This window comes from Dermochelys coriacea, chromosome 1 (assembly GCF_009764565.3).
Source record: "Dermochelys coriacea isolate rDerCor1 chromosome 1, rDerCor1.pri.v4, whole genome shotgun sequence".
In the NCBI taxonomy this organism is placed as follows: domain Eukaryota; kingdom Metazoa; phylum Chordata; order Testudines; family Dermochelyidae; genus Dermochelys; species Dermochelys coriacea.
Window position 1 is genome coordinate 8543762 of NC_050068.2, and position 26454 is coordinate 8570215.

General features: G+C 43.1%; 1 protein-coding gene across 1 annotated transcript in view; it reads right to left on the reverse strand.

The window, feature by feature from the left end:
- LOC119849331 (disintegrin and metalloproteinase domain-containing protein 20-like) overlaps positions 1-26454 on the reverse strand; it is a 168947-nt gene that overhangs the window by 106929 nt on the left and 35564 nt on the right. The window contains exons 7-9 of the mRNA XM_043504015.1: positions 15091-15162; positions 14084-14155; positions 6398-6567 (exon numbers count right to left, since the gene is read on the reverse strand). Of these exons, the coding sequence (XP_043359950.1) occupies positions 6398-6567; positions 14084-14155; positions 15091-15162 (314 nt within the window). The remainder of the gene's footprint in view (positions 1-6397; positions 6568-14083; positions 14156-15090; positions 15163-26454) is intronic.

Below are 26454 nucleotides of genomic sequence, written 5' to 3' on the forward strand. Positions count from 1 at the left end.
TTGTTCAGGGAAAGCCCCTGGTGGGCCGGGCTAGTTTGTTTACCTGCTGCATCTGCAGGTTTGGCCGATCGCGGCTCCCACTGGCCGCGGTTCGCCACTCCAGGCCAATGGGGGCTGCAGGAAGCGGTGTGGGCCGAGGGGTGTGCTGGCCGCCCTTCCTGTAGCCCCCATTGGCCTGGGATAAATGCATCCAATGAAGTGAGCTGTAGCTCACAAAAGCTTATGCTCAAATACATTTGTTAGTCTCTAAGGTGCCACAAGTACTCCTTTTCTTTTTGCAAATACAGACTAACACGGCTGCTATTCTGAAACCTGAGCTAGAAAGAAGGGTGTTGTGAAAGAGTATGTAAAAACAACCGAGGGGATGAAATCCAAAGTTTCACAAGCTTAATTTGTTTTCTGTGTCTCCAAACACGGATTCCTAACTCCGAGATCTCGATGCCCAAATCTCTCTGTTAACAAACAGCACCTTGACAAATCAGAAATATGAAATCTTTTGGTACCCTCTCCTAGGTCCTCACCCATGCTGCAGCTCCAAATCTGAATCTATAACTAATAGCACTTGTAAAAGTCCTTTCAGGTGGTTGGTTAATAACTGGACAACAAAACTAACTAGAAAATTTAAAAAATATGTAACCTTCATTTTCTGACCTGTAACTGGAAGTTCTTTAAGATGTGTGGTCTTTATCAGTATTCCACACATGGGGTATTGCATGCACACCCTGTGCCTGAGTCTGGAAATTCTAAAAAGCGGTGTCCATCGGCCCACACATGCACAGAACACCTCCTCGTGCTCCCGAGCAACTACATAAGAAGCAGTGTGGGCTGATGCCTTTCCAGTTCCTGTTCTTACTGAGAATCCAACAGAATTTAAAGAGAGGGTACAGAGGGCAGGAAGTGGATTAAAGATACGACCACACACCTTGAAGAACCTCCAGTTACAGATGAGTAACATTTTTAATTCGAGTGCTGGTCCCTAAGTGTATTCTACACAAGTGGTTGAAAAGCAATGTTGATTGGAGTGCAAGGAAACCAGAAGCAAAGATGCTTGCAGTACTTCAGTTTCCATTGCCCCATCTGCAGCAGAGGCCTCATTCAGCACCTCATATCTAGCAAGCATGTGGATGGAGCTCCAGCTGGCCGCCATGCATATGTCTAGTATTGGAATTTCCTACAGAGATGCTATAGAGGCAGTTTGTGCTCTTGTGGAATGTGCCCTGACTCCGTACTAACTAGGGCATGTCTGACATTCAGGGAAAGAAGTCTTTTCTCTTTGGCAGAAGCATGGGGTTTCAGAAAAAAAAGATAGGTAAAAGGATGCTTTGGTTGACATGGAATTCAGAAATAACCATAGGAAGGAACTTAGAATAGAGGCAATAGGATATCTTTTCCCTGTGAAAACCCATATGGGGGGGTCTGCCATGAGTTCTCCCAACTCACTTATTCTCCTGGCCAAAGTGGTAACAACTAAAAACACAACTTTTCAGGACAGGTAGGGCACAGAAGGCTTCACCAAGGTTTGAAATGGTGATCTGGTGAGGGTTCAAAGGCCGAGAGTGAAGTCCCATTGAGGTGTAGATTTGACCACTGAAGGAAAGGTACTTAGGTAAATGAAAATAGAATGCCTGTCTACTGGAGGAAGGAAGGCATTATATGCTGTGAGATGGACCTTCAGTGAGCTAATGGAAAGGCCTAAGTTTTTTAGAGACCAGATACAATCCAAAATGACCAGAATACCTGAAGTACCTGGAGATGGATGATTATGCTACACCCAGGTAGAGAAACATCTCAATTTAGCTAGGTAGCAGGTCCTAGTTGAATCTTCCCTACTTTGGGTATGGACAGCCTGAACAGCTGCAGGAGAGGATCATTCTATTTCCAATGCCCATCCGAACACCAGGCTGTGAGACAGAGCAAGTCTAATTAAGGTGTCTGATTCTATCCCCCTCCTGAGTTAGGAGGTCTGGAAAGGGGTGGATCATGATTGAAGGACAGGATGATATTTCAGGAGCTCTAGGAATCAAAACTGCCTAGGTCAAATGGGTGCTAGGAGAATCACGCTAGCCATGTCATGATGGATCTTTCTCAGAACCTGTTGTACCAGAGGAATGAGAGGAAAGGCATATCTGAGATTGTTTCTCCATCACAACAGGAGAGTGCTGCCCTGGGAGTTGTGGCCCATAACTCCTCTGGAGAAAAACAGGGAAGTATTCTGTTACTTTGGGACACAAAGATGTCAAATTGAGGTGCACCTCACAGAGTGAATATCTTGCTCAGGGCAGAGTCATGAATCTCTCACTCATGGTCTACAGAGAAAGGCCTGCTCAGGTTTTCTGGTGGGAGGTATGCAGTTTGTATGGTGATACAGATTCTGAAGCACCAGTTCCAAAGCCTGACTGCTTCCAGGTAAACAGAATGAGATATTGTTCTGTACTGTTTGTTTATGTAAAAGGTCCTGGTGATATTCATAGAATCATAGAATATTAGGGTTGGACCTCAGGAGGTCATCTAGTCCAATCCCCTGCTCAAAGCAGGACCAACACCAACTAAATATTGTCCAACACCATTTAGATATGAATTGCATGTATAATTGGGAGAAAGGCTGTGCAAGCTAGGCAGACTGCTCTCAGGTCTCTCATGGAGTGCAGGTACCTTGAGCAGTGTGGCTTTTCAGGTGGGCACCCCAACCGCAAAGAGAAATGTCTGTTATAATGGTGGCAGTAGGGATGAAAGTTTTGAAGGGAATGCTCATTCTCACTCTCTTTGGGTCTGACCACCAGATGGGGGACGTGACGACTTTGGTGGGAACACTTACTCTGGAGTTGATGAAATCTCTACCTGGTGAGTACTCTCACCAGAGCTAGGCCTGCAGGCATTGTGGATGAAGGCTTTCACACAGCATTACATAAGTGCACAAGGTCATATAGTCTAATACCGAGAGGCACATTCACCCCATAGTTCTTGGTCTGCAAGTAATCCAAGTGATCAGGCTGCTCATTAACTAAAATCATTCTGTGGGAAGGAATACTCTCATTGAAACAGACTGGTCTGATGACATTTACTGTCTCTGTGGATGCTAAACGAACTGTTCTCTATTTATGCAGATGCCAAGGGCTGCTAGAATATGGAGCAGAAACTGCATCACTGAACTGACCTTTAGGCAGGAGCAACCTTTCGAAAGCCAATCATCCAGTTAAGGGAAAACTGGTTGACTCTGACATCTCATCTGGGCTGCCATTACAGAGAAAAACTTGTATAAGCACTCTGGGTGCTGTTACTAGCCCAAAGGGATGGACCATGAAATGGAAATGTTCTTGGCCCACCATAAACTGCAGGAATTTTCTGTGGGAGGCATGAATGTCTAAATTAAAGCATGTGTCCTTCATGTTGAGAGCCACGAACCACATCCCATCCTGAATTTCAACTTTCAGAAAAGGATAATGAGTTGCCAAAGGTCCAGAATAGTTTCCACCCTCTGTGTTTTTTGGGAACTAGGAAATACAGTCAACAGAACCATCTATCTTGAGACTCAGGTGAGACACACTGCAGGAGGGAGTCTGCAACTTCATGAAGAATCACCCTGTGAAAGTAGTCGCTAAAGGGGGACCTGGAAGAGGATTATTGAGGGCAAAGGGAGAAGAACTCAATAGAGTGACCTTGATGGATAATTTCAAAAACTCAACTGTCCATTGTGATCAATTCCCAATTGTGGGTGAAGAGTGCAATATGCCCCCAAAAAATAACAGGGGAAGAGGTGAGTGATCGTAGGGGGGGTCTCAATCAAGATGTCAAAAGTAGCCCTTTGCAGGTGTCTGGGATTTGGGTAGAGGTTATGGTGGTAGAGGGGGCTTTGAAGCAAGGCCTCTGAACACTCTGATATTTTCTCAGAGGCTCAACTGGATGCTGGTGGTAGAATGCTTGAGGAGGGGGTGGCCTTGGCCTATCGGCTTGTCTCTGCTGTTTTCTCCTTGTGGCCAGAGTGTAAATCCCCAGAAAGTGAAAAGTCGATATTGAATTCTTTAACAAGCATAGGAACTCATTCATTTTCCCAATGAAGAGATTCAACTCATCATAGGGAAGATCCAGTATCATATTCTGGATATCCCTGGGAAAACACAAAGACTGTAGCTAAGAATTCCTCCTCGTGACTGTACCAGTGGCCAGGTTTCTGGATGCCATATCTTCTACATCCACTGCAGCATGGAGGAATCTTCTTGCCCTCCTTGCCCTTTGGTTCTCTATGAAGGACCAAAAGTGGACTCTGTCCTCAGAGTTGTCCTTAAAGTCCACCAGCCCGGAACAGCTATTAAAATAATATTTTGATAACAAATCTTGATTGATACTTAGTCATCTCTCCCTCTTTGTTTTCTTGTTTTGTCTTTGACTCTGCAGAGGGCCCCAGCTGTGTATGGATGATATTAAATTCTTTCCTTATGATCAAGGAATCTTTCCTGAGTCTTTTCTTCATATTCCTCCAGATCAGAGTTCATATATATCCTGTACTAGACAGAAACATAAGGGAAAGAGAAAAAGGCTGATTTACCATTATCTGGGGCAAAGCCCTAGCACCCAAAAGGGCTTCTTGGGCACAGTCAGCTATAGTAGCTGAGGCAGGGTCTGAAGAACTAAACATCTATTGCTGGGTTGAGAGTGCTGAAACAGAGTCTAATGACAAGATATGTGATGACCTCTAAAGCTGAAACTTTGTGATGGCTGGGTCACTGGATTAGGCCTCACCAGGACTATTAGTAGAACCATGGATGCTGAAAGGGAAAGTTCTTATGGGCTGCCCTGTGAAGTGCTGGAGAGAGTACCTTTGCTCTTCTTTTGCTGCTGTTCATGAGGAGGCAGATTATGACTTGCTTGCTGAAACCAGAGGTGCGTCTGAAACAGAGTTAAGCACTGAGGGCACTTCTATCCTGCCTTTTAACAGGCTTGTCTCGAAATGCACATTACACAGTGGGCCTGTGATCACTGCTAATTGTCTCAAATACACAGATTTAACCAAATAATTCACTGTACACTTTTCCTCTCGTCTTTTTCTTTGTATATCTCTACCTGTTGTATCCACATATGTTTAGATAGTAAGCTCTTTGGATCAAGGACTGTTTTTTTGAATGATATGTTACATGGGTGTCATGATTGATAATCAGCTGAACATGAGCTTCCAGTGCAATATGTGGCCAAAAGGTCTTATATGATCCTTGCATATATAAACAGGGGATATTGAGTAGAAGAGAGAGGTTATATCAGCCCTGTATTTTGTACCGGGGAAACAGCCACTGGAATATTTTGTCCAGGTCTGGTGTCCACAATTCAAGAAGGTTGTTGAAAACGGGAGAGGATTCAGACAAGGACCATGAGAATAACTAAAGGAATGGAAATATGCCTTATAGTGAAATACTCAAGAAGCTTAATCTGTCTAGGTTATCAAAGAGAAGGTTAAAGGGTGACTTGATCAAGGTCTGTGCATACCTACATGAGGAACTGGAATCTGATAATAGAGGGCTCTTCAGTCTAGCAGACAAAGCTATAACAAGATCCAATGGTTGGAAGCTGAGGCTAGACAAACGTAGACTAGAAATATTTTTACAGTGAGGGGAGTTAACTTTACCAAAGATTGGGTGTTTTTCTAAAAGATATACTCTAGTTCAAACAGGAATTAATTCAGGCAAGTCCTTTGAGCTGTGTTGTGCAGGCTAGACAAGATGATCAAATGGTCACTTCTGGATTTATAATCTATGAATGTTTGAACAGTTCCTAGCACACTGGGGCCCTGGTTCCTGAATAGCGAATAAAGCAGAGTGCTGTAGAGCTGAAGCCTGAACAAATCTGCCCCAAAAATCAATTACAAGAAACAAACTGAGTAAGAAACTGTACGACTGGCCAAACATTTAGAATTTGAACAGCGTTTCTCATTTGCTTTGTCCAGTGGGGGTCAGGAGGTCTGGAAGCCATGTGTGCTGTTGCATAGGAAACAGAATTAATTGAGTATCAGAGAGGTAGCCGTGTTAGTCTATATCCCCAAAAACAATGAGGAGTCTGGTGGCACCTTAAAGCATGCATCTGAAGAAGTGGGGTTTTTTTTACCCACAAAAGCTTATGCCCAAATAAATCTGTTGGTCCTTATGAATGAACTGAGGATTTTCCCAGGTAGGTGGAGACTATAAATTTGCTTATGCCTCATAGGCTACCGAACCCAAAGGAAAACCTAATGCTGCAATGGCCTGTTGGGCTACGCAGGAGAATAATGGAAGTATTTTGAGCAGGGTACTTTGTGTAGTTTCCAAACAAAATCTTGCGAAATATCTTTAAGGTCTGAATTTGATATAGACAGTAATAAGTATAAAGAACAGTATTATCATATTTTTAAAAGATTAAAATAAAAGAACCTTACAAAATTAATTCTGTGTGGTCGAAACGTACACGGCCCATAAGGAACCTTCCAACATAGGCTGAATAAAATCCAAGACTGTCACCCAAATTGTGAGTAATTGTAATGAGATCCCTTTCTGTCCAAAATTCTAATCCAATAAGAACAACATGAAGGCCAAATGGACGGTACATCTAAAAACATAAATATTAAAAATAGGCATCTACATGTAATGCTTTGAAGCTATGATCTTTCACATAATCCACACTGCTGGTGTCATTCCCCAATCTGTGTTCCTGTTCACCTTTTCAGCCACAGAAGCTGCACTGTAGTTCAGAATAAAACCATAACTTTAAAGGGATACTGTTGCTGATCTGAAAAATCTTATTTCTGTCTGGAAAAATGTTTACATATTATAGTTACAAACAACACTCATGACTGCTAAAGCTGAAAGAATTTATCAGAAAATATATATTTTTTTCATTTGTTTTTTATGTGTGTGCTATTGGCTGTCGTTTGTGTACAGCCAATTTCTCTGTTCTGGTGATAGTCACTTCTACTTTCTGTCTTGTGCATTAACATGATCATCATCACCACTCTCATACACAGCTCTGGGGGGCCTTATGAATGCTGCTTCCTGGAACTGAGTGGGGGGTTACTATTAATGACTTTAAATTATATTGCAGAGAACAATCCAACAATATGTTGGCAGAACGCTGAACTGAATAAGGCTTGATAGAAGACCTATGTATTAACTGTACTAATACGAAGTCAAACTTTTTAAAGGGACACTCAAAATTGATATTAAAACAAGAAAACCTAACAGATTTCCAAAGTTCAAGTTTCTGGTAAAACATCCTTTAAAAAAGTATGTCCTGACATTTAGGGAAAAAAAACATTATTTTAAAAGCTATTTATGATGGTTCTTCTGCTCCCCATTGATATTTATAGCGTCTTTTCAGCAAGGAAGAATGGACAGACCTGAAAACAACATCAGAAACCATCTAGGCCTTTATCTCCCACTCACCCCCTTCCCCACCCCTAAAGGGCAAAGAAGCAGAGGGGGCAGATGAGCAAAGCCTGTTCATTATCATCATCCAGATCCCTTAACATGGCAGGGGATCAGTGGAAACTTAGGGACAGGGCAGGAGAACTTCCATCTTCCCAGACACTTAGCACAGTGCTGGATAGCAATGGGAGCCCAGGAGAGAGTGGGCATGCAGTGAAGGCTGTTTCTTTATTCCCTTTATTTTTAAATGGAGGTTTTAAATTCAGAAGCCTTTTCAGGTTGATGGAAGTTGGAGATCTCCAGACCAGACACAGGTCGCTGTGTCCCCTTATGGCTAGGCATACCATAGCAGCCCCTTTGTCTGTTGCCTCCTGCCTGCAGCCACTTGGGCCACTACATGATCTGTCCTTTATGCGGAGGCTGGTTTTATGGACTATCCCTCTGCCCTGAACCGTGAGGGTGTCAAGGTGGGCTCCTCATCCTGACAGGGATGGGTCAGAGCTTAGAGTCACTGACGGGGCTGGGCAACAGAAAGGGATGCCTGAACAGATGTGGAGTTGCTCCTTCCACCAGTTTAGGGAGTTCTTGACATGCAAGGGGAATGTCCCCTGCCTGTCCAAGGAGTCCCTAGTTGGAGAATAGGCAGTTCCCAACCTTGGAAGCAGCAGGCATAGACTTGCACGATAGGTACAAGCTACCAAGTGGCAAAGGAATTGAAGACAGTTCCTTACTGTGGTTCAAGAACTTCCCTGAATTGTCCCTACCAGTCCTGACAGGGTCACAAATTTGTCTAAAGAGAGGAAAGCTCTGACTGTCACTGAGTCCACATATGCCCCTATCTACTGTATCCTTCATACCGGTACTAGCATGGATTTCTTTGCATTCAGTTTTAGGCCCATCTTCTGCAACTGAGCAAGGGCCATCTGGGGTGGACAATAACATTGTCTCAAAAGAACAGTCATTAAATAGACAGTCATCAAGATATGGGAAGACAGGATTCGCTTCATGACAAAGATAAGCCACCACTACCACTCTTGATAACACCCTTCCGGCTGAGAATAGGCCATAGGGGAGCACTCTGTACTGGAAATGATCTTGGCCTATAGTGAATCGTAGTATTTCATGAGCAATAGGGGTATAGTTATGTGGGAGTAGGAATCTTGTAGGTCAAGGGATGAAAACCAATCCTCTTCCTTTAGTGAAGGAATTATAGTTCCCAGAGTCACCATCCTGAACTTTTGATGTTTCACAGACTTGTTTGGCTTAGATCTAAGATCAGCCTCCAACCTCTGTCTTTCTTTGGTACTAGGAAGTACTTTGAGTAGAACCCACTGCCCTGGTAAGGGGAAGGGAGAGGTTCTACTGCTTCTATTCAGAGGAGCAAGTTGACATCTTGTCTTAGGAGAAGCTCATGACGGCGTCCCTGATGAGGGACTAGGAAGGGGCATGGAAAGGAGCGTGTGCCAAAAAATGGATAGTGTAAGCCAATGTTACGACCTCCAAAACCCATTTGTCTGTGGCAATCCACTCCCAAGCGTGGTAGAAATGGACAGGGCGATCCCCAAAGAGAAGGAAATGGGCTAAAGGATGAGACTGTAAAATCAGAACCCTCGACCAACCCATCAAAACTGCTGTTTAGATGACACCTGGGTGATTGAGGAGGGCAGCTGAGCAGCCCTATTCCTCTGAAATGTGGGTCTCTTTCTGGGGTGTTCTGCATGTCTATGATACTCTGAGAACTGAGCAGGGCTTGATCTCTGGGCAGTCTGTAACCTACTAAAACATTCCTTGCTCATAGGTATATAAATGCCCAAGGAAAGTAGGGTAACCCTAGAGTCCTTCAGCATGTTCAGGGAATCATTTGTGGTTTCCAAGAAAAGCTTATAACCATCAAAGGGGAAGTTCAGAACACTACAGAGGACCTCTCTCTGAAACCCCAAAGCTGGAGCCATGGTGCCCTGCATACAGCTACCATCATGGAGATGGATCTGGCAGCAGAGTAGGATAATTGGAGAGCTGCTGTGGCCAATACCTGCCCCTCAGCAACTATGGCCTGGAATTGCTCCCGGCAGTCCTGTGGTGGCTGTTCAGTAAAGGCCATGAGCTTGCTGTAAATTAACAACATTGTATTTGGCCATGATTGCCTAATAGTTCATGATCTGGAACTGAAGGGTTGTGGACGAGTGAGACTTTTGTCCGAAGGGAACCAGTCACTTTTGGTCCTTGTCAAAGAAGATAGGCAGATAATTACCCTGGTCCTTCACCACATCCACCACTAGGGAGTTAGACGGGGGATGGGAAAATAAAAAAGCCAGAATCCTTAAGGGGCACATAGTATTTCTTATCCACCCCTCTGCACATTGGTGGAATAGTACCCAGTGTCTGCCATAGCATCTTAGCCAGATCCAGGAGACTCTCATTAATAGGTAGTGCCACTCTGGAAAGCGTTGCTGACTTCTAAATATCTAGCAACTTGTGCTACAAATCTTTGGCCTCTCTAGAGTGATCTGCAGGGTATTGGCTACCCTTCTAATGAGGTCCTGAAACTGTCTGAAATCTAGCCAATGATCATGTGGAAGCATAAGCACCTCATCCAGTGACAATGATGAAATGGGAGTCTCAGTTGTGACTTCCTCCCCTGCCCTAGCCTCCTGCTCTTCAAATGTCTCCTCCTCTCATAGAAGGGTAGAGGAAGGATGTGAAATGCTGGTTTTCTTGAAGGATGGTATTAGTGGTCTGTTAAATTGTTGCTGATAGGCAGCCCACAGGTCCCAAAATGGCCACTGTGCAGGTCCATAAGCAAGCATGGCTGGTACACAAGGTTGGTTCCACCATTTTGGTGATCCACCAGATTCTCCCTGCATGAAGGCAGATTCCCAAAGGGGTACGTAGGAGAACCCCTCACAGAAATTGAGGAGACTGATTGGTAAGCCTTTTCCTCCACATCCTCCCAGGGAGTGAGGGGGTCAGCCAATGAGGACTGAGGAGAGTCCTCTGACACGGAATGCCCACTCAGAGGCTGAGGTTTCAGTACCAAGAGATGCTCGATACCTAACAACAAAACAGACTCTGGTTCATCCAACACCAAGAAGTCCCTCGAGTATTGGAAGTGCTGCATTACCGGAAAAGACCCTGGTACCGAAGCCACACCCTACAGAACTAACAATGATGCAGATGTTGTAGATGTCAGATGCCAGTGCTTGTGCAGTACTGAGGATACCACTTGTACAGGGCACCTCTGACTAAGCTGCTTGTGTTGGTATCTATGGCTGGGTTAAGACACATGAGGGCACATATGGCTGAGACCAGTGCTTCAGTGCCAATGGCACTGCCAAGCTCATAGGTACCTGTGCTTACCGTCCTTACTGGTGGAAGATACAGGTACCGTACTGGAGCTGTGCTTCTGAGGCTATGCACACCTGCCAGTACCAGAGGAGGAGTCATTGACCTCAACGGTACCCTCAGAGATAGAGGACCTCGACGGGGATCTTTTTTGAAACTGCTCCTTAGAGATAGAGTCCACATTACTCTTTTTGGGAATCTTCCCAGCATGCTCCAAAAACTTCCTTTTCTTAGGGGAAGCATGCCCTGTGGTAGACATGGCACTGAATCTGTTAAGGGCCATATATACAGGGGGGTTCCTGATCTGGCAGTCTGAGCTTTATCTCCCTGCATTTGTGGGCCAAACAGAAGGAACACTTCTAGGAGATGTGGGACTCCCCGAAGCAAAGAACACACTTGGAGTGCCTGTACCTTACTGGTATAGTTTCTGGACAAGAGGGGCAATGTTTGAAGCCTGGCAAACCAGGCATACCCTGCCAAAAGAAGACAAGTCTCCCAAGGGGGAAAGAGAGGGAAGACAGTTCTCTCACTTAAACTAACTATACTAAACAGTAAAGAACAACTATAAAAACTAACTAACTTTGAAGAATGAGAAAAGGCCACATATGCGCTCAATGGACACACTAGTGTTCAGTCTTGGGCTGAGACAGTAGAGAAGGAACTGAGGGCAGTTTGCCCGTGCACCCCATCTAGCCTTGGTGTCTGTCATGAGGAGACATAGGGCTCGTGTGTGTAGCTTGAAATCTCCAAGCGATGGCTAAAGAGGTGCATGCACACCTGAAGTGGTGCACTCATACAGACACTACACAAATTAAAAATACTATTCAAGTTAAAAGAACCCAGAGTCAAAATAGTAAGCTTACACTGCCTCATCTAAACAGGGGTTCTCATATTGGCTATAACACTTCTTCAGTTGGCAAATCTAGTTTGTTAGATTTCAGCTTTAAAATCAAACTCATCACATGGATGTGATAGCGATGAGGAAGGCCACCTTCATCGATAGGTGCATGAGTAAACAAATCACTGTGGGTTCAAAAGGGGAACCAGTGAGACAATGTAGTATTACATTAAGGTCCCAGGACGCGGTGGGAACTCGAATTTCCAGATAGAGGTTCCAAATACCCTCGAGGAACCGTTTAGTGATAAGATGGGTAAAGACTGAGAACTAGGGCAGTCAAGTGATTAAAAAAATGTATTGCTATTAATCGTATGGTTAAACAATAATAGAATACCATTTACTTAAATATTTTGGATGTTTTCTACATTTTCAAATATATTGATTTCAATTAAAGACAGAATACAAAGTGTACAGTGCTCCTTTTATATTTATTTTCATTACAAATATTTGCACTGTAGAAAAGAAACAAAAGAAATAGTATTTTTCAATTCACCTAATACAAGTACTGTAGTGCAATCTCTATCATGAAAGTTGAACTTACAAATGTAGAATTATGTATAAAAATAACTGCTCTCAAAAATTAAACACCATAAAACTTTAGCATCTACAAGTCCACTCAGTCCTACTTCTTGTTCTGCCAATTGCTCAGACAAACAAGTTTGTTTACATTTATGGGAGATAATGATGCCTGTTTCGTGTTTACAATATCACCTGAAAGTGAGAACAGGCGTTCACATGGCACTATTGTAGCTGGAATCAAAAGATATTTTCGTGCCAGATGCGGTAGATTCATAAGTCCCTTTTTTCTTTGCACACCATTCCAGAGGACATGCTTCCATGCTGATGAAGGGTACTGCTCAATAATTATCCAAAGCAATGTGGAGTGATGCATGTTCATTTTCATAATGCGAGTCAGATGCCACCAACAGTTGGTTGATTTTCTTTTTTGGTGGTTAGGGTTCTGTAGTTTCCACATTGAAGTTTTGCTCTTTTTAGACTTAGAATCACAGAATATAAGGGTTGGAAGGGACCTCAGCAGGTCATCTAGTCCAATCCCCTGCTCAAAGCAGGACCAATCCCCAACTAAATCATCCCAACCAGGGCTTTGTCAAGCCGGACCTTAAAAACCTCAAACTTCTGAAAGCTTGCTCCACACCTCGTCTCTCTCAGATTTTGGAAGGCACTTCAGATACCTAAATCTTTGGTCGAGTGCTGTAGTTATCTTTAGAAATCTCACATTGGTACCATTTTTGCATTTTGTCAAATCTGCAGTGAAAGTGTTCTTAAACCAAACAACATGTGCTGGGTCATTATCCAAGACTACCAAATGCAAAATATATGGCAGAATGCAGGTAAAACAGAGCAGGGGACATACCACTCTCCCCCAAGGAGTTCAGTCACAAATATATTTAACCATTATTCTTTTAACGAGCATCTTCAGCATGAAAGCATGTCCTCTGGAATGGTGGCCAAAGTATGAAAGGGCATACAAATGTTTAGCATCCCTCGCATGTAAACACCTTGCAATACTGGCTACAACAGTGCCATGCGAACACCTTTTCTCACTTTCATGAGACATTGTAAATCGGAAGCAGTCAGCATTCTCTCTCGCAAATGTAAACAAACTTCTTTGTCTTAGTGATTGGCTGAACAAGAAGTACGAGTGAGTGGACTTGTAAGCTCTAAAGTTGTACATTGTTTTGTTTTTGAGTGCAGTTATGTAACAGGTATGTGATTGGTCCTTTGAGATCAGAAGAACCCTTTGGTTGATTAAATTGACTTCAATTAACCACTCATCATTAAGTCTCATATATGGGTGGTGAAACCAGGGCTGGGCTACCTAGGGAGATTGCATTTCTGACTTCTTGTTAGCCAGTGTAGTGAGACAGAGGTTTACTTCTGTTGGTGGTTTGGTATATCTTATTGAAGAACAATCACCAGTTTGGGGTGAGTCTGCCCCATTTCTCAGGAGTTGGTCCTGAATTTGGTATTCTCAGTTGCAACCCACTGAGGCACAGTGCTATATAGAGACCAGGGGGCAGCATGAGATGAGGGAGTGCATGTGTGGCCCAAATAGGGACTGCTACTAAGAATCTCTGATTTCAGGTGCAGGAGTACCCACACGAATGGGATAAAACAATTAAATTTCCCCATACCATCCAGCTTTCTATGACCTAGTAGAGAAAACTGTTAGAACTTATAAAAAGGATATGAATATGATAAATAGTGGGAGCATGAAAACAAAGCTGGCTTGCTTTCTTCCAAAATACAGAATTCTTCCTCAAATGATGACAAGCTTTGCTTTCAATAGGAGAAAGTAACACATCATTTGGATTTAATCCAAACCAGAGCTGCTACCCTGTATACAGGTAACCAGTGCAGTAACTAAGAAAGCAACTTAGTGTAGATGAATAACATCAGTCACAACTGTCCCCATAATAAATAAGAATAAATAATTCACCTCACTTGTAAAATGGACATATTGAACCATCTTCAATGTCAACAAAGTTTCGTTGGAATCTTCATAGCGAAACTAGAAGTAAAAAGACCAAAACCCATTAGAATCTCCATTCTCAAGAGAAAATCAATTCTATGTGAGATCTTTAAACAGCAGTAGATATTTCATGAAAAATCTTTCCAAATTAATTGTGATTCACACAAATATGCCATCATTTCACTTCCCTCATGCTTTGTTATTAATCTACCTTTTCCATTTTCATGACAATTATATTTTTGAGATTTTGCTCCTCTTAAAATAGTCCACAAGAATTTTCACCCTTTGATATAGATTGAAGACCCATTACCAGTTTTAATACATGTAATGTGTGCCATATTAAGTTTAGATCATTCTAGTTTTTTAATCAAAATGTTGTGCAGTAACAAGCTAAATGCCTTAAAGAAGTGTGTTACATCAACACTATTACTTTATAAATCCAATTTGTAATCTCATGAAAAAAGGTATCACGTCAGTATGACAGGATCCATTTTCCATAAACCCATGTTAATTGTCATTAATTATATTACCCTCCTCTAATTCTTTATTAATCAATTCCTGTATCAGAAAGTCCATTATCTTGCCTGGGATCGATGCGTGTCTGACAGGCCTATAATTAACTGGGTCATCAAATTTACTCTTTTTAAATACTGGCACAACATTAGCTTTCTTCCAGTCTTCTGGAAATTCTCCAGTTTTCTAAGACATATCGAAAATCAACATGAGTGGTTCAGCGGGTTACTCAGCCAGTTCTCTTAAAACTGTTCCACGCAAGTTATCTGGACCTGATGATTTTAAAATATCCAACTTTCATCAACTGAAGGCATATTTATATTTCTAGCGAATGACTAAAGAGAATGATTTACATCCTAATGCATAAATCAAACATCAATGTTGCATATATATATATAATGGGTGACTTAAGTGCAGAAGGATCACTACTAAAATAATTTAAAGTTAGAGAAAATACTTACCTTTGCTTTGTCTGCAACAAAATAACACTCTAAATATCTGGTAGATGTGTACCAAGTGTCTAGTTCATGTTTCTGGAAAAAAGACATGTAAAACAGGGTTATATAAAAGTAAATTGATGTGTTTAAGTGCATGCGAAATACACTTCTGAATCATACCCTCCTGTATTATGTCACTCACACAATGGGAAAATCTTACAGAATTATAATTCTTTGACAGGGTAACAAGCCTTATGGATGGGGGGCAGCAGTAGATGTGGTATACCTTGACTTTAGTAAGTCTTGTGATACTATCTCACATGACCTTCTCATAAACAAACTAGGGAAATCCAACCTAGATGGAGCTACTATAAAATAAGTGCATAACTGGTTGGAAAACCATTCCCAGAGAATAGTTATTAGTAGCTCACAGTCAAGCTGGAAGAGCACATTGATTGGGGTCTTGCTTTTGCTCTGGATTTGAGGGGTGTCTGCCCCACATATTTTGATCAAACTGATTGCAACCATATTGAATGCATTCAACCACCATGAGTTTATAAAATAGACCACCACATAGTTAAGGGTTAATTGGAATAAGCAGGGCTTCTGGAGGCAAGGTCAAAATTAGCTGTAGGTTTCAGTTTCTGCTAATCAGAATGGGAGGAGGGGAGAAGAGAGTTAACAAATTGATACTGAAAGAAAATAAGTGGATGGAGACCTTGAATTTGGGACCTTTGATATAGAAGCTTATTATGACTAAGACTGTTAGCAATGTTTGTTGATAAGTAGTTTATTGAAGTTCGGAGAGGTGATCTACTAGCTTGTGATCGACTATGCGCTCAATGTTTTGTAAAAATTAGTTATAAAAAGTTCTCTGAAGCTATCCTGAGAGATTTTTTCCTGACACCTTACTCCAACCAGGTTTCAGAGTAGCAGCCGTGTTTGTCTGTATTCACAAAAAGAAAAGGAGTACTTGTGGCACCTTAGAGACTAACAAATTTATTTGAGCATAAGCTTTCGTGAGCTACAGCTCACTTTATCGGATGCAGTCAGTGGAAAATACAGTGGCGAGATTTATATACACACACACACAGAGAACATGAAACAATGGGTTTTATCATACACACTGTAAGGAGAGTGATCACTTAAGACGAGCTATTACCAGCAGGAGGGGAGGGGAGAAAACCTTTTGTGGTGATTATCAAGGTGGGCCATTTCCAGCAGTTGACAAGAACGTCTGAGGAACAATGGGGGGGAATAACATGGGGAAATAGCTTTACTTTGTGTAATGACCCATCCACTCCCAGTCTCTATTCAAGCCTAAGTTAATTGTATCCAGTTTGCAAATTAATTCCAATTCAGCAGTCTCTCGTTGGAGTCTGTTTTTGAAGTTTCTTTGTTGAAGAATAGCCACTCTCAGGTCTGTAATCAAGTGACCAGAGAGATTGAAGTGTTCTCCGACTGATTTTTGAATGTTATAATTCTTGACATCTGATTTGTGTCCATTTATTCTTTTACGTAGAGACTGTCCGGTTTGACCAATGTACATGGCAGAGGGGTATTGCTGGCATGATGGCATATATCACATTGGTAGATGCGCAGGTGAACGAGCCTCTGATAGTATTGCTGATGTGATTAGGCCCTATGATGGTGTCCCCTGAATAGATATGTGGACAGAGTTGGCAACGGGCTTTGTAGCAAAAATAGGTTCCTGGGTTAATGGTTCTGTTGTGTGCTGTGTGGTTGCTGGTGAGTATCTTTGCCAGCAGGCTGGCTAACCTAGTGAGGAGGGCTTTAAACTAGGTTCACCGGGGGAAGGAGACCAAAGCCCTGAGGTAAGTGGGAAAGCGGGATACCGGGAGGAAGCACAGGCAGGAAGGTCTGTGAGGGGAGGGCTCCTGCCTCATACTGGGAATGAGGGGCGATCAACAGGTTATCTCAAGTGCTTATATACAAATGCACAAAGCCTTGGAAACAAGCAGGGAGAACTGGAGGTCCTGGTGATGTCAAGGAATTATGACGTGATTGGAATAACAGAGACTTGGTGGGATAACTCACATGACTGGAGTACAGTCATGGATGGTTATAAACTGTTCAGGAAGGACAGGCAGGGCAGAAAAGGTGGGGGAGTAGCACTGTATGTAAGGGAGCAGTATGACTGCTCAGAGCTCCGGTACGAAACTGTGGAAAAACCTGAGTGTCTCTGGATTAAGTTTAGAAGTGTGTGCAACAAGAGTGATGTCATGGTGGGAGTCTGCTATAGACCACCGGACCAGGGGGATGAGGTGGATGAGGCTTTCTTCCGGCAACTCACGGAAGCTACTAGATCGCATGCCCTGATTCTCATGGGTGACTTTAATTTTCCTGATATCTGCTGGGAGAGCAATACAGCGGTGCATAGACAATCCAGGAAGTTTTTGGAAAGCGTAGGGGACAATTTCCTGGTGCAAGTGCTAGGGGAGCCAACTAGGGGGAGCGCTTTTCTTGACCTGCTGCTCACAAACCGGGTAGAATTAGTGGGGGAAGCAAAAGTGGATGGGAATCTGGGAGGCAGTGACCATGAGTTGGTTGAGTTCAGGATCCTGACGCAGGGAAGAAAGGTAAGCAGCAGGATACGGACCCTGGACTTCAGGAAAGCAGACTTTGACTCCCTCAGGGAACAGATGGCCAGGATCCCCTGGGGGACTAACATGAAAGGGAAGGGAGTCCAGGAGAGCTGGCTGTATTTCAAGGAATCCCTGTTGAGGTTACAGGGACAAACCATCCCGATGACTCGAAAGAATAGTAAATATGGCAGGCGACCAGCTTGGCTTAATGGTGAAATCCTAGCGGATCTTAAACATAAAAAAGAAGCTTACAAGAAGTGGAAGCTTGGACATATGACCAGGGAAGAGTATAAAAATATTGCTCGGGCATGTAGGAAAGATATCAGGAGGGCCAAATCGCACCTGGAGCTGCAGCTAGCAAGAGATGTCAAGAGTAACAAGAAGGGTTTCTTCAGGTATGTTGGCAACAAGAAGAAAGCCAAGGAAAGTGTGGGCCCCTTACTGAATGAGGGAGGCAAGCTAGTGACAGAGGATGTGGAAAAAGCTAATGTACTCAATGCTTTTTTTGCCTCTGTTTTCACTAACAAGGTCAGCTCCCAGACTGCTGTGCTGGGCATCACAAAATGGGGAAGAGATGGCCAGCCCTCTGTAGAGATAGAGGTGGTTAGGGACTATTTAGAAAAGCTGGACGTGCACAAGTCCATGGGGCCGGACGAATTGCATCCGAGAGTGCTGAAGGAATTGGCGGCTGTGATTGCAGAGCCCTTGGCCATTATCTTTGAAAACTCGTGGCGAACGGGGGAAGTCCCGGATGACTGGAAAAAGGCTAATGTAGTGCCCATCTTTAAAAAAGGGAAGAAGGAGGATCCTAGGAACTACAGGCCAGTCAGCCTCACCTCAGTCCCTGGAAAAATCATGGAGCAGGTCCTCAAAGAATCAATCCTGAAGCACTTAGAGGAGAGGAAAGTGATCAGGAACAGTCAGCATGGATTCACCAAGGGAAGGTCATGCCTGACTAATCTAATCGCCTTTTATGATGAGATTACTGGTTCTGTGGATGAAGGGAAAGCAGTGGATGTATTGTTTCTTGACTTTAGCAAAGCTTTTGACACGGTCTCCCACAGCATTCTTGTCAGCAAGTTAAGGAAGTATGGGCCGGATGAATGCACTATAAGGTGGGTAGAAAGCTGGCTAGATTGTCGGGCTCAACGGGTAGTGATCAATGGCTCCATGTCTAGTTGGCAGCCGGTGTCAAGTGGAGTGCCCCAGGGGTCGGTCCTGGGGCCCGTTTTGTTCAATATCTTCATAAATGATCTGGAGGATGGTGTGGATTGCACTCTCAGCAAATTTGCGGATGATACTAAACTGGGAGGAGTGGTAGATACGCTGGAGGGGAGGGATAGGATACAGAAGGACCTAGACAAATTGGAGGATTGGGCCAAAAGAAATCTAATGAGGTTCAATAAGGATAAGTGCAGGGTCCTGCACTTAGGATGGAAGAATCCAATGCACCGCTACAGACTAGGGACCGAATGGCTCGACAGCAGTTCTGCGGAAAAGGACCTAGGGGTGACAGTGGACGAGAAGCTGGATATGAGTCAGCAGTGTGCCCTTGTTGCCAAGAAGGCCAATGGCATTTTGGGATGTATAAGTAGGGGCATAGCGAGCAGATCGAGGGACGTGATCGTTCCCCTCTATTCGACACTGGTGAGGCCTCATCTGGAGTACTGTGTCCAGTTTTGGGCCCCACACTACAAGAAGGATGTGGATAAATTGGAAAGAGTACAGCGAAGGGCAACAAAAATGATTAGGGGTCTAGAGCACATGACTTATGAGGAGAGGCTGAGGGAGCTGGGATTGTTTAGTCTGCAGAAGAGAAGAATGAGGGGGGATTTGATAGCTGCTTTCAACTACCTGAAAGGGGGTTTCAAAGAGGATGGCTCTAGACTGTTCTCAATGGTAGCAGATGACAGAACGAGGAGTAATGGTCTCAAGTTGCAATGGGGGAGGTTTAGATTGGATATTAGGAAAAACTTTTTCACTAAGAGGGTGGTGAAACACTGGAATGCGTTACCTAGGGAGGTGGTAGAATCTCCTTCCTTAGAGGTTTTTAAGGTCAGGCTTGACAAAGCCCTGGCTAGGATGATTTAACTGGGACTTGGTCCTGCTTTGAGCAGGGGGTTGGACTAGATGACCTTCTGGGGTCCCTTCCAACCCTGATATTCTATGATTCTATGATTCTATTTGCTTCGGGTTGGGGGGCTGTCTGTAAACAAGGACTGATCTGTCTTCCAAGATCTGTGAGAGTGATGGGTCATCCTTCAGGATAGGTTGTAGCTGACAGCTTGTGCCACACACTCTCAAAGAAACTGCGGAACCACCTGATCAACATCCTCTACAACAAACAGGGAAAGATTAAGAATGAGCTCTCAAAACTGGATACTCTCATAAAAAAACAACCTTCCACACAAACTTCCTCGTGGCTGAATTTTACAAAAACTAGACAAGCAATTTACAACACACACTTTGCTTCTCTACAAAAGAAAAAGGACACTAAACTATCTAAACTACTACATGCCACAAGGTGCCACAACAGTGGTTCCCTTAACCCACCCAGCAATATTGTTAATCTATCAAACTATACTCTTAACCGAGCAGAAGAATCTGTCCTATCTCAGGCCCTCTCCTTTTCCCCTTCTCCCCCACAAACATGATACAGCTCTGTGGTGGCCTAGAATCCTATTTTCGACATCTCCGACTCAAGGAATATTGAATAGAGGCTTGAATAGAGACTGGGAGAGGATGGGTCATTACACAAAGTAAAACTATTTCCCCATGTTATCCCCCCCGCCATACCCCCCACAGTTCCTCAGACGTTCTTGTCAATTGCTGGAAATGGCCCACCTTGATTATCACTACAAAAGCTTTTCTCCCCCCCCCACTTCCCGCTGGTAATAGATCATCTTAAGTGATCACTCTCCTTACAGTGTGTATGATAAAACCCATTGTTTCATGTTCTCTGTGTGTGTATATAAATCTCCCCACTGTATTTTCCACTGACTGTATCCGATGAAGTGAGCTGTAGCTCACGAAAGCTTATGCTCAAATAAATTTGTTAGTCTCTAAGGTGCCACAATTACTCCTTTTTCTTTTTACTCCAACCAGCTATTGCAGACCTGTTGTCAATTACTCAATTCTATCTCAAATGCTAGATACTAATTTGGGATGTTAAGAACATAAGAATGGCCCTACTGGGTCACATCAAGAGTCCATCTAGCCCAGTATCCTGTCTTTCAACATTGGTCAGTGCCAGAGTGCCCCAGAGGGAATGAACAGAAGAGGTAATTATCAAGTGATCCATCCCCTGTCACTCGTCCCCAACTTCTGGCAAATAGAGGCTAGGGAAACCATTCCTGCCCATCGAGGCTAATAGCCATTGATGGACTTATCCTCCGTGCATTTATCTAATTCTTTTTTCAACCCTGTTATAGTCTTGGCCTTCACAACATCCTCTGGCAAGGAGTTCCACAGGTTGAATGTGCGTTGTGTGAAGAAATACTTCATTTTATTTGTTTTATACCTGCTGCCCATTAATTTCATTTGTTGACCCCTAGTTCTTGTGTTATGAGAAGTAGTAAACAACACTTCCTTATCTACTGTCTTTACACCAGTCATGATTTTATAGACCTCAATCATATCTCCCCTTAGCCGTCTCTTTTCCAAGCTGAAAAGTCCCAGTCTTATTAATCTCTCCCCATATGGAAGCAGTACCATAACCCTAATCATTTTTATTGCCCTTTTCTGAACCTTTTCCAATTCCAGTATATCTTTTTTGAGATGGGGTGACCACATCTGCACACAGTATTCAAGATGTGGGAATACCATGGATTTATATAGCAGCAACATGATATTTTCTATTTCTCATATTTCCTATTATCTATCCCTTTCTTAATTATTCTCAGCATTCTGTTCTCTTTTTTGACTGCCACTGCACATTGAGTGGATGTTTTCAGAGAACTATCCACAATGACTCCAAGATCTCTTTCTTGAGTGGTAATGGCTAATTTAGACCACATCGATTTATATGTATAGTTGGGATTATGCTTTCCAATGTGCATTACTTTGCATTTGACAACATTAAATTTCATCTGCCATTTTGTTGCCCAGTTTTGAGAGATCCTTTTGTAGCTCTTCACAGTTTGCCTGGGTCTTAACTATCTTTAGTCATTTTGTATCATCTACAAATTTTACCACCTCACTGTTTACCCCCTTTTCCAGATCACTTATGAATATGTTGAATAGGACTGTCCCAGAACAGATCCTTGGGGGACACCACTATTTACCTCTCTCCATTCTGAAAACTGACCATTTATACCTACCCTTTGTTTGAGGGATCTTGTCAAAGGCTTTCTGAAAATCTAAGTACACTATATCCGTTTGATCCCCTTGGTCCACATGCTTGTTGACCCCCTGTAACGATGCTGATTCTGGCGGGACCCAAATGAGAGTGCCATTTCAGGACTAATTGCTTAAAGTAGGGCAGTTATAGCCCAAGGCTGGTGTTTCTATGCAAACCAAGGCAAACCAAACAAGCCAAATAGAGAAGATTTTGGTTTTACCTCACTGTCTAACCACAAGTCACACAAGCAATTTGCTTAGATACCCGAGTTTCCCAGTATCACCACCAGTGCCACTCATTATGGGGACAAATGATTATGAAAACCAATACTCCAGTAAAAGAAAAAAGGTTCTCTCAATCCCAAAGGACCAAGCCCCAGACTCAGGTCAATATACAAATCAGATCTTACCCACAAATCACGCTGTTGCCAGTCCTTTAGAATCTAAAATCTAAATGTTTATTCATAAAAGGAAAAAGATATAGATGATAGCTAGAATTGGTTAAATGGAATTAATTGCATACAGTAATGGCAAATGTCTTGATTCAGACTTGTAGCAGTGATAGAATAAACTGCAGGTTCAAATCAAGTCTCTGGAGTGCATCCACAGCTGGGATGGGTATTTCAGTCCTTGGTTCAAAGATTCAGTGTAGCAAAGTTCCTCCAGAGGTATGAAGCAGGATTGAAGACAAGATGGAGGAGCTGCAGCAGCTTTTTATATTCTCATGCCATGTGGTCTTTCTTTCTTTGTTCCAAAGACAAGCTGTCCATCACATGGCATGGAAAAACCTCAGGATTCTGTCCAAAGGCATGTCCCTGCATACCTTGCCAAGTCACAAGGCATGTCTGCCTTCTCTCAATGGGTCAGTTGTATAGCTGATGGTCCTTAATGGGCCAATCAAGCAGGCTAGGCAGAGCTGACACCAACTTGTCTGGGGTGTCACTAAGAAGAATAGCGTAAGTTTGAAATACAGACAGTATAGAGCCAATATTCATAACTTTAACTACAAAAATGATACACACATATAGATAGCATAACCATAACCAGCAAACCATAACCTTATCTTAGACACCTTATTTGACTCCCTTTACAAGATTTGGTGCCACTACAGGATTTTGGTTGCAACAATGATCTATACAGTTCCAGCTTATGTCAATAACATCACACCCCCTCAAAGAATTCTAGTAGATTGGTGAGGCATGATTTCCCTTTACTAAAATTATGTTGACTCTTCCTCAAGAAATGATGAAATCATCTATATGTCTGACACTATTGTTCTTTATTGTAGTTTCAACCAGTTTGCCCAGTACCAAAGTCAGGCTTACAGGCCTGTAATTGCCAGGATCACCTCTGGAGCCCTTTTTAAAAATTGGCATCACATTAGCTATCCTCCAGTCATCTGGTATAGAAGCTGATTTAAATGATAGGTTACAGACTAAAGTTAGTAGTTCTGCAATTTCACATTTGAGTTCCTTCAGAATTCTTGGGTGAATACCATCTGGTCCTGGTGATTTATTGCTGTTTAATTTATCAATTTGTTCCAAACCTCCTCTAATTTCGGATGTTCTAAACCTACTTCCAATGTCTCTTTGTGGTTGAATCGAATAAATTGTAGTTTTAGATAAGAGCACGCTTACATGTATCAATTTTCATCAGCCAGAAGCACTGTGTTCCCATTGATTTATTCCTGGCACCGCCTAGTGTGAAATAGTTAAGTTACCACTGCTTTTGGTTCTGAAAACTCTGGGTAAGACCGCAAGGATCAGTTCTGGGTCTGGTTCTGTTCAATATCTTCATCAATAGTTTAGATAATGGCATAAAGAGTACACTTATAAAGTTTGCAGACGATACCAAGATTGGAGGGGTTGCAAGGACTGTGGAGGATAGGAGAAATGGTCAAAAGGAAACAGGATGAAATTTTCAAGGATAAATGCAAAGTACTCCATTTAGGAAGGAATGACGAGTTGCACACACACAAAATGGGAAGTGACTGCCGAGGAAGGAGTACTGCAGAAAGGGATCTTGGGGTCATAGTACATCGCAAGCTAAATATGAATGAACAGTGTAACACTCTTGCAAAAAAATAAATCATTCTGGGACATATTAGCAGGAGTGTTGTAAGCAAGACATGAGAAGTAATTCTTCTGCTCTACTCTGCACTGATTAGGCATCAAATGGAGAATAATGTCCATTTCTGTGTCCCACACTTCAGGAGAGATGTGAAGAAACTGGAGAACGTCCAGAGAAGAGCAACAAAAAGAACTAAAGGTCTAGATAACAGTTTTCAAGTATATAAAAGGTTGTTACAAGGAGGGAAAATTCTTCTCCTTAACCTCTGATCATAGGACAAGAAGCAATGGGCTTAATTGCAGCAAGGGTGGTTTACGTTGAACATTAGGAAAAACTTCCTAACTTTTAAGGTGATTAAACACAGGTTAACCTAGAGAGGATGTGGAATGTCCATCACTGAGATTTTGAAGAGCAGGTTTGACAAACACCTGTCAGGGATTGTCTAGATACAACTTAGTCCTGCCAGGAGAGCAGCAGAATACGGTCCCTGGACTTCAGAAAAGCAGACTGACTTCCTCAGGAAATTGATGGGCAGGATCCCCTGGGAGAATAACATGAAGGGGAAAGGAGTCCAGGAGATCTGGCTGTATTTTAAAGAATCCTTGTTGAGGTTGCATGAACAAATCGTCTGATGTGTAGAAAAAATAATAAATATGGCAAGCGACCAGCTTGGCTTACAGTGCAATCCTTGCTGATCTTAAAAACAAAAAAAGAAGTTACAAGAAGTGGAAGCTTGGACAAATGACCAGGGAAGAGTATAAAAATATTGCTCGAGCATGCAGGAGTGAAATCAGGAAGGCCAAATCACAATTGCAGTTGCAGCTAGCAAGAGATGTTGCGAATAACAAGAAGGGTTTCTACAGGTATGTTAGCAACAAGAAGAAAGTCAAGGAAGGTGTATGCTCCTTACTGAATGAGGGAGGCAACCTAGTGACAGAGGATGTGGAAAAAGCTAATGTACTCAATACCTTTTTTGCCTCCGTCTTCACAAACAAGGTCAGCTCCCAGACTACTGCACTGGGCAGCACAGCATGGGGAGCAGGTGACCAGCCCTCTGTGGAGAAAGAAGTGGTTCGGGACTATTTAGAAAAGCTGGATGAGCACAAGGCCATGGGGCCGGATGCGCTGCATCCAAGAGTGCTAAAGGAGTTGGCGGATGTGATTGCAGAACCATTGGACATTATCTTTGAAAACTCATGGCGATCAGGGGAGGTCCTGGACGACTAGAAAAAGGCTAATATAGTGCTCATCTTTAAAAAAGGGAAGGAGGAGGATCTGGGGAACTACCGGCCAGTCAGCCTCACCTCAGTCCCTGGAAAAATCACGGAGCTGGTCCTCAAGGAATCAATTTTGAAGCACTTTGAGGAGAGGAAAGTGATCAGGAACAGCCAGCATGGATTCACCAAGAGCAAGTCATGTCTGACTAATCTAATTGCCTTCCATGACTGGCTCTGTGGATGAGGGGAAAGCAGTGGATGTGTTGATCCTTTACTTTAGAAAAGCTTTTGACATGGTCTCCCACAGTATTCTTGCCAGCAAGTTAAAGAAGTATGGGCTGGATGAATGGACTATAAGGTGGCTAGAAAGCTGGATAGATTGTCAGGCTCAACAGGTAGCGATCAATGGCTCCGTGTCTATTTTGCAGCCGTTATCAAGTGGAGTGCCCCAAGGGTCGGTACTCGGGCCGGTTTTGTTCAATATCTTCATTAATGAACTGGAGGATGGAGTGGATTGCACTCTCAGCAAGTTTGCAGATGACACTAAACTGCGAGGAGAGGTAGATATGCTGGAGGGTAGGGATAGGATACAGAGGGACCTAGACAAATTAGAGGATTGGGCCAAAAGAAATCTGATGAGGTTCAACAAGGACAAGTGCAGAGTCCTGCACTTAGGACAGAAGAATCCCATGCACCGCTACAGACTAGGGACCGAATGGCTAGGCAGCAGTTCTGCAGAAAAGGACCTAGGGGTTACAGTGGATGAGAAGCTGGATATGAGTCAACAGTGTGCCCTTGTTGTCAAGAAGGCCAATGGCATTTTGGGATGTATAAGTAGGGGCATTGCCAACAGATCCAGGGATATGATCATTCCCCTCTATTCAGCATTGGTGAGGCCTCATCTGGAGTTCTGTATCCAGTTTTGGGCCCCACACTACAAGAAGGATGTGGAAAAATTGGAAAGCGTCCAGCGGAGGACAACAAAAATGATTAGGGGACTGGAACACATGACTTATGAGGAGAGGCTGAGGGAACTCGGATTGTTTAGTCTACGTAAGAGAAGAATTAGGAGGGATTTGATAACTACTTTCAACTACCTGAAAGGGGGTTCCAAAGAGGATGGGTCTAGACTGTTCTCAGTGGTAGCAGATGACAGA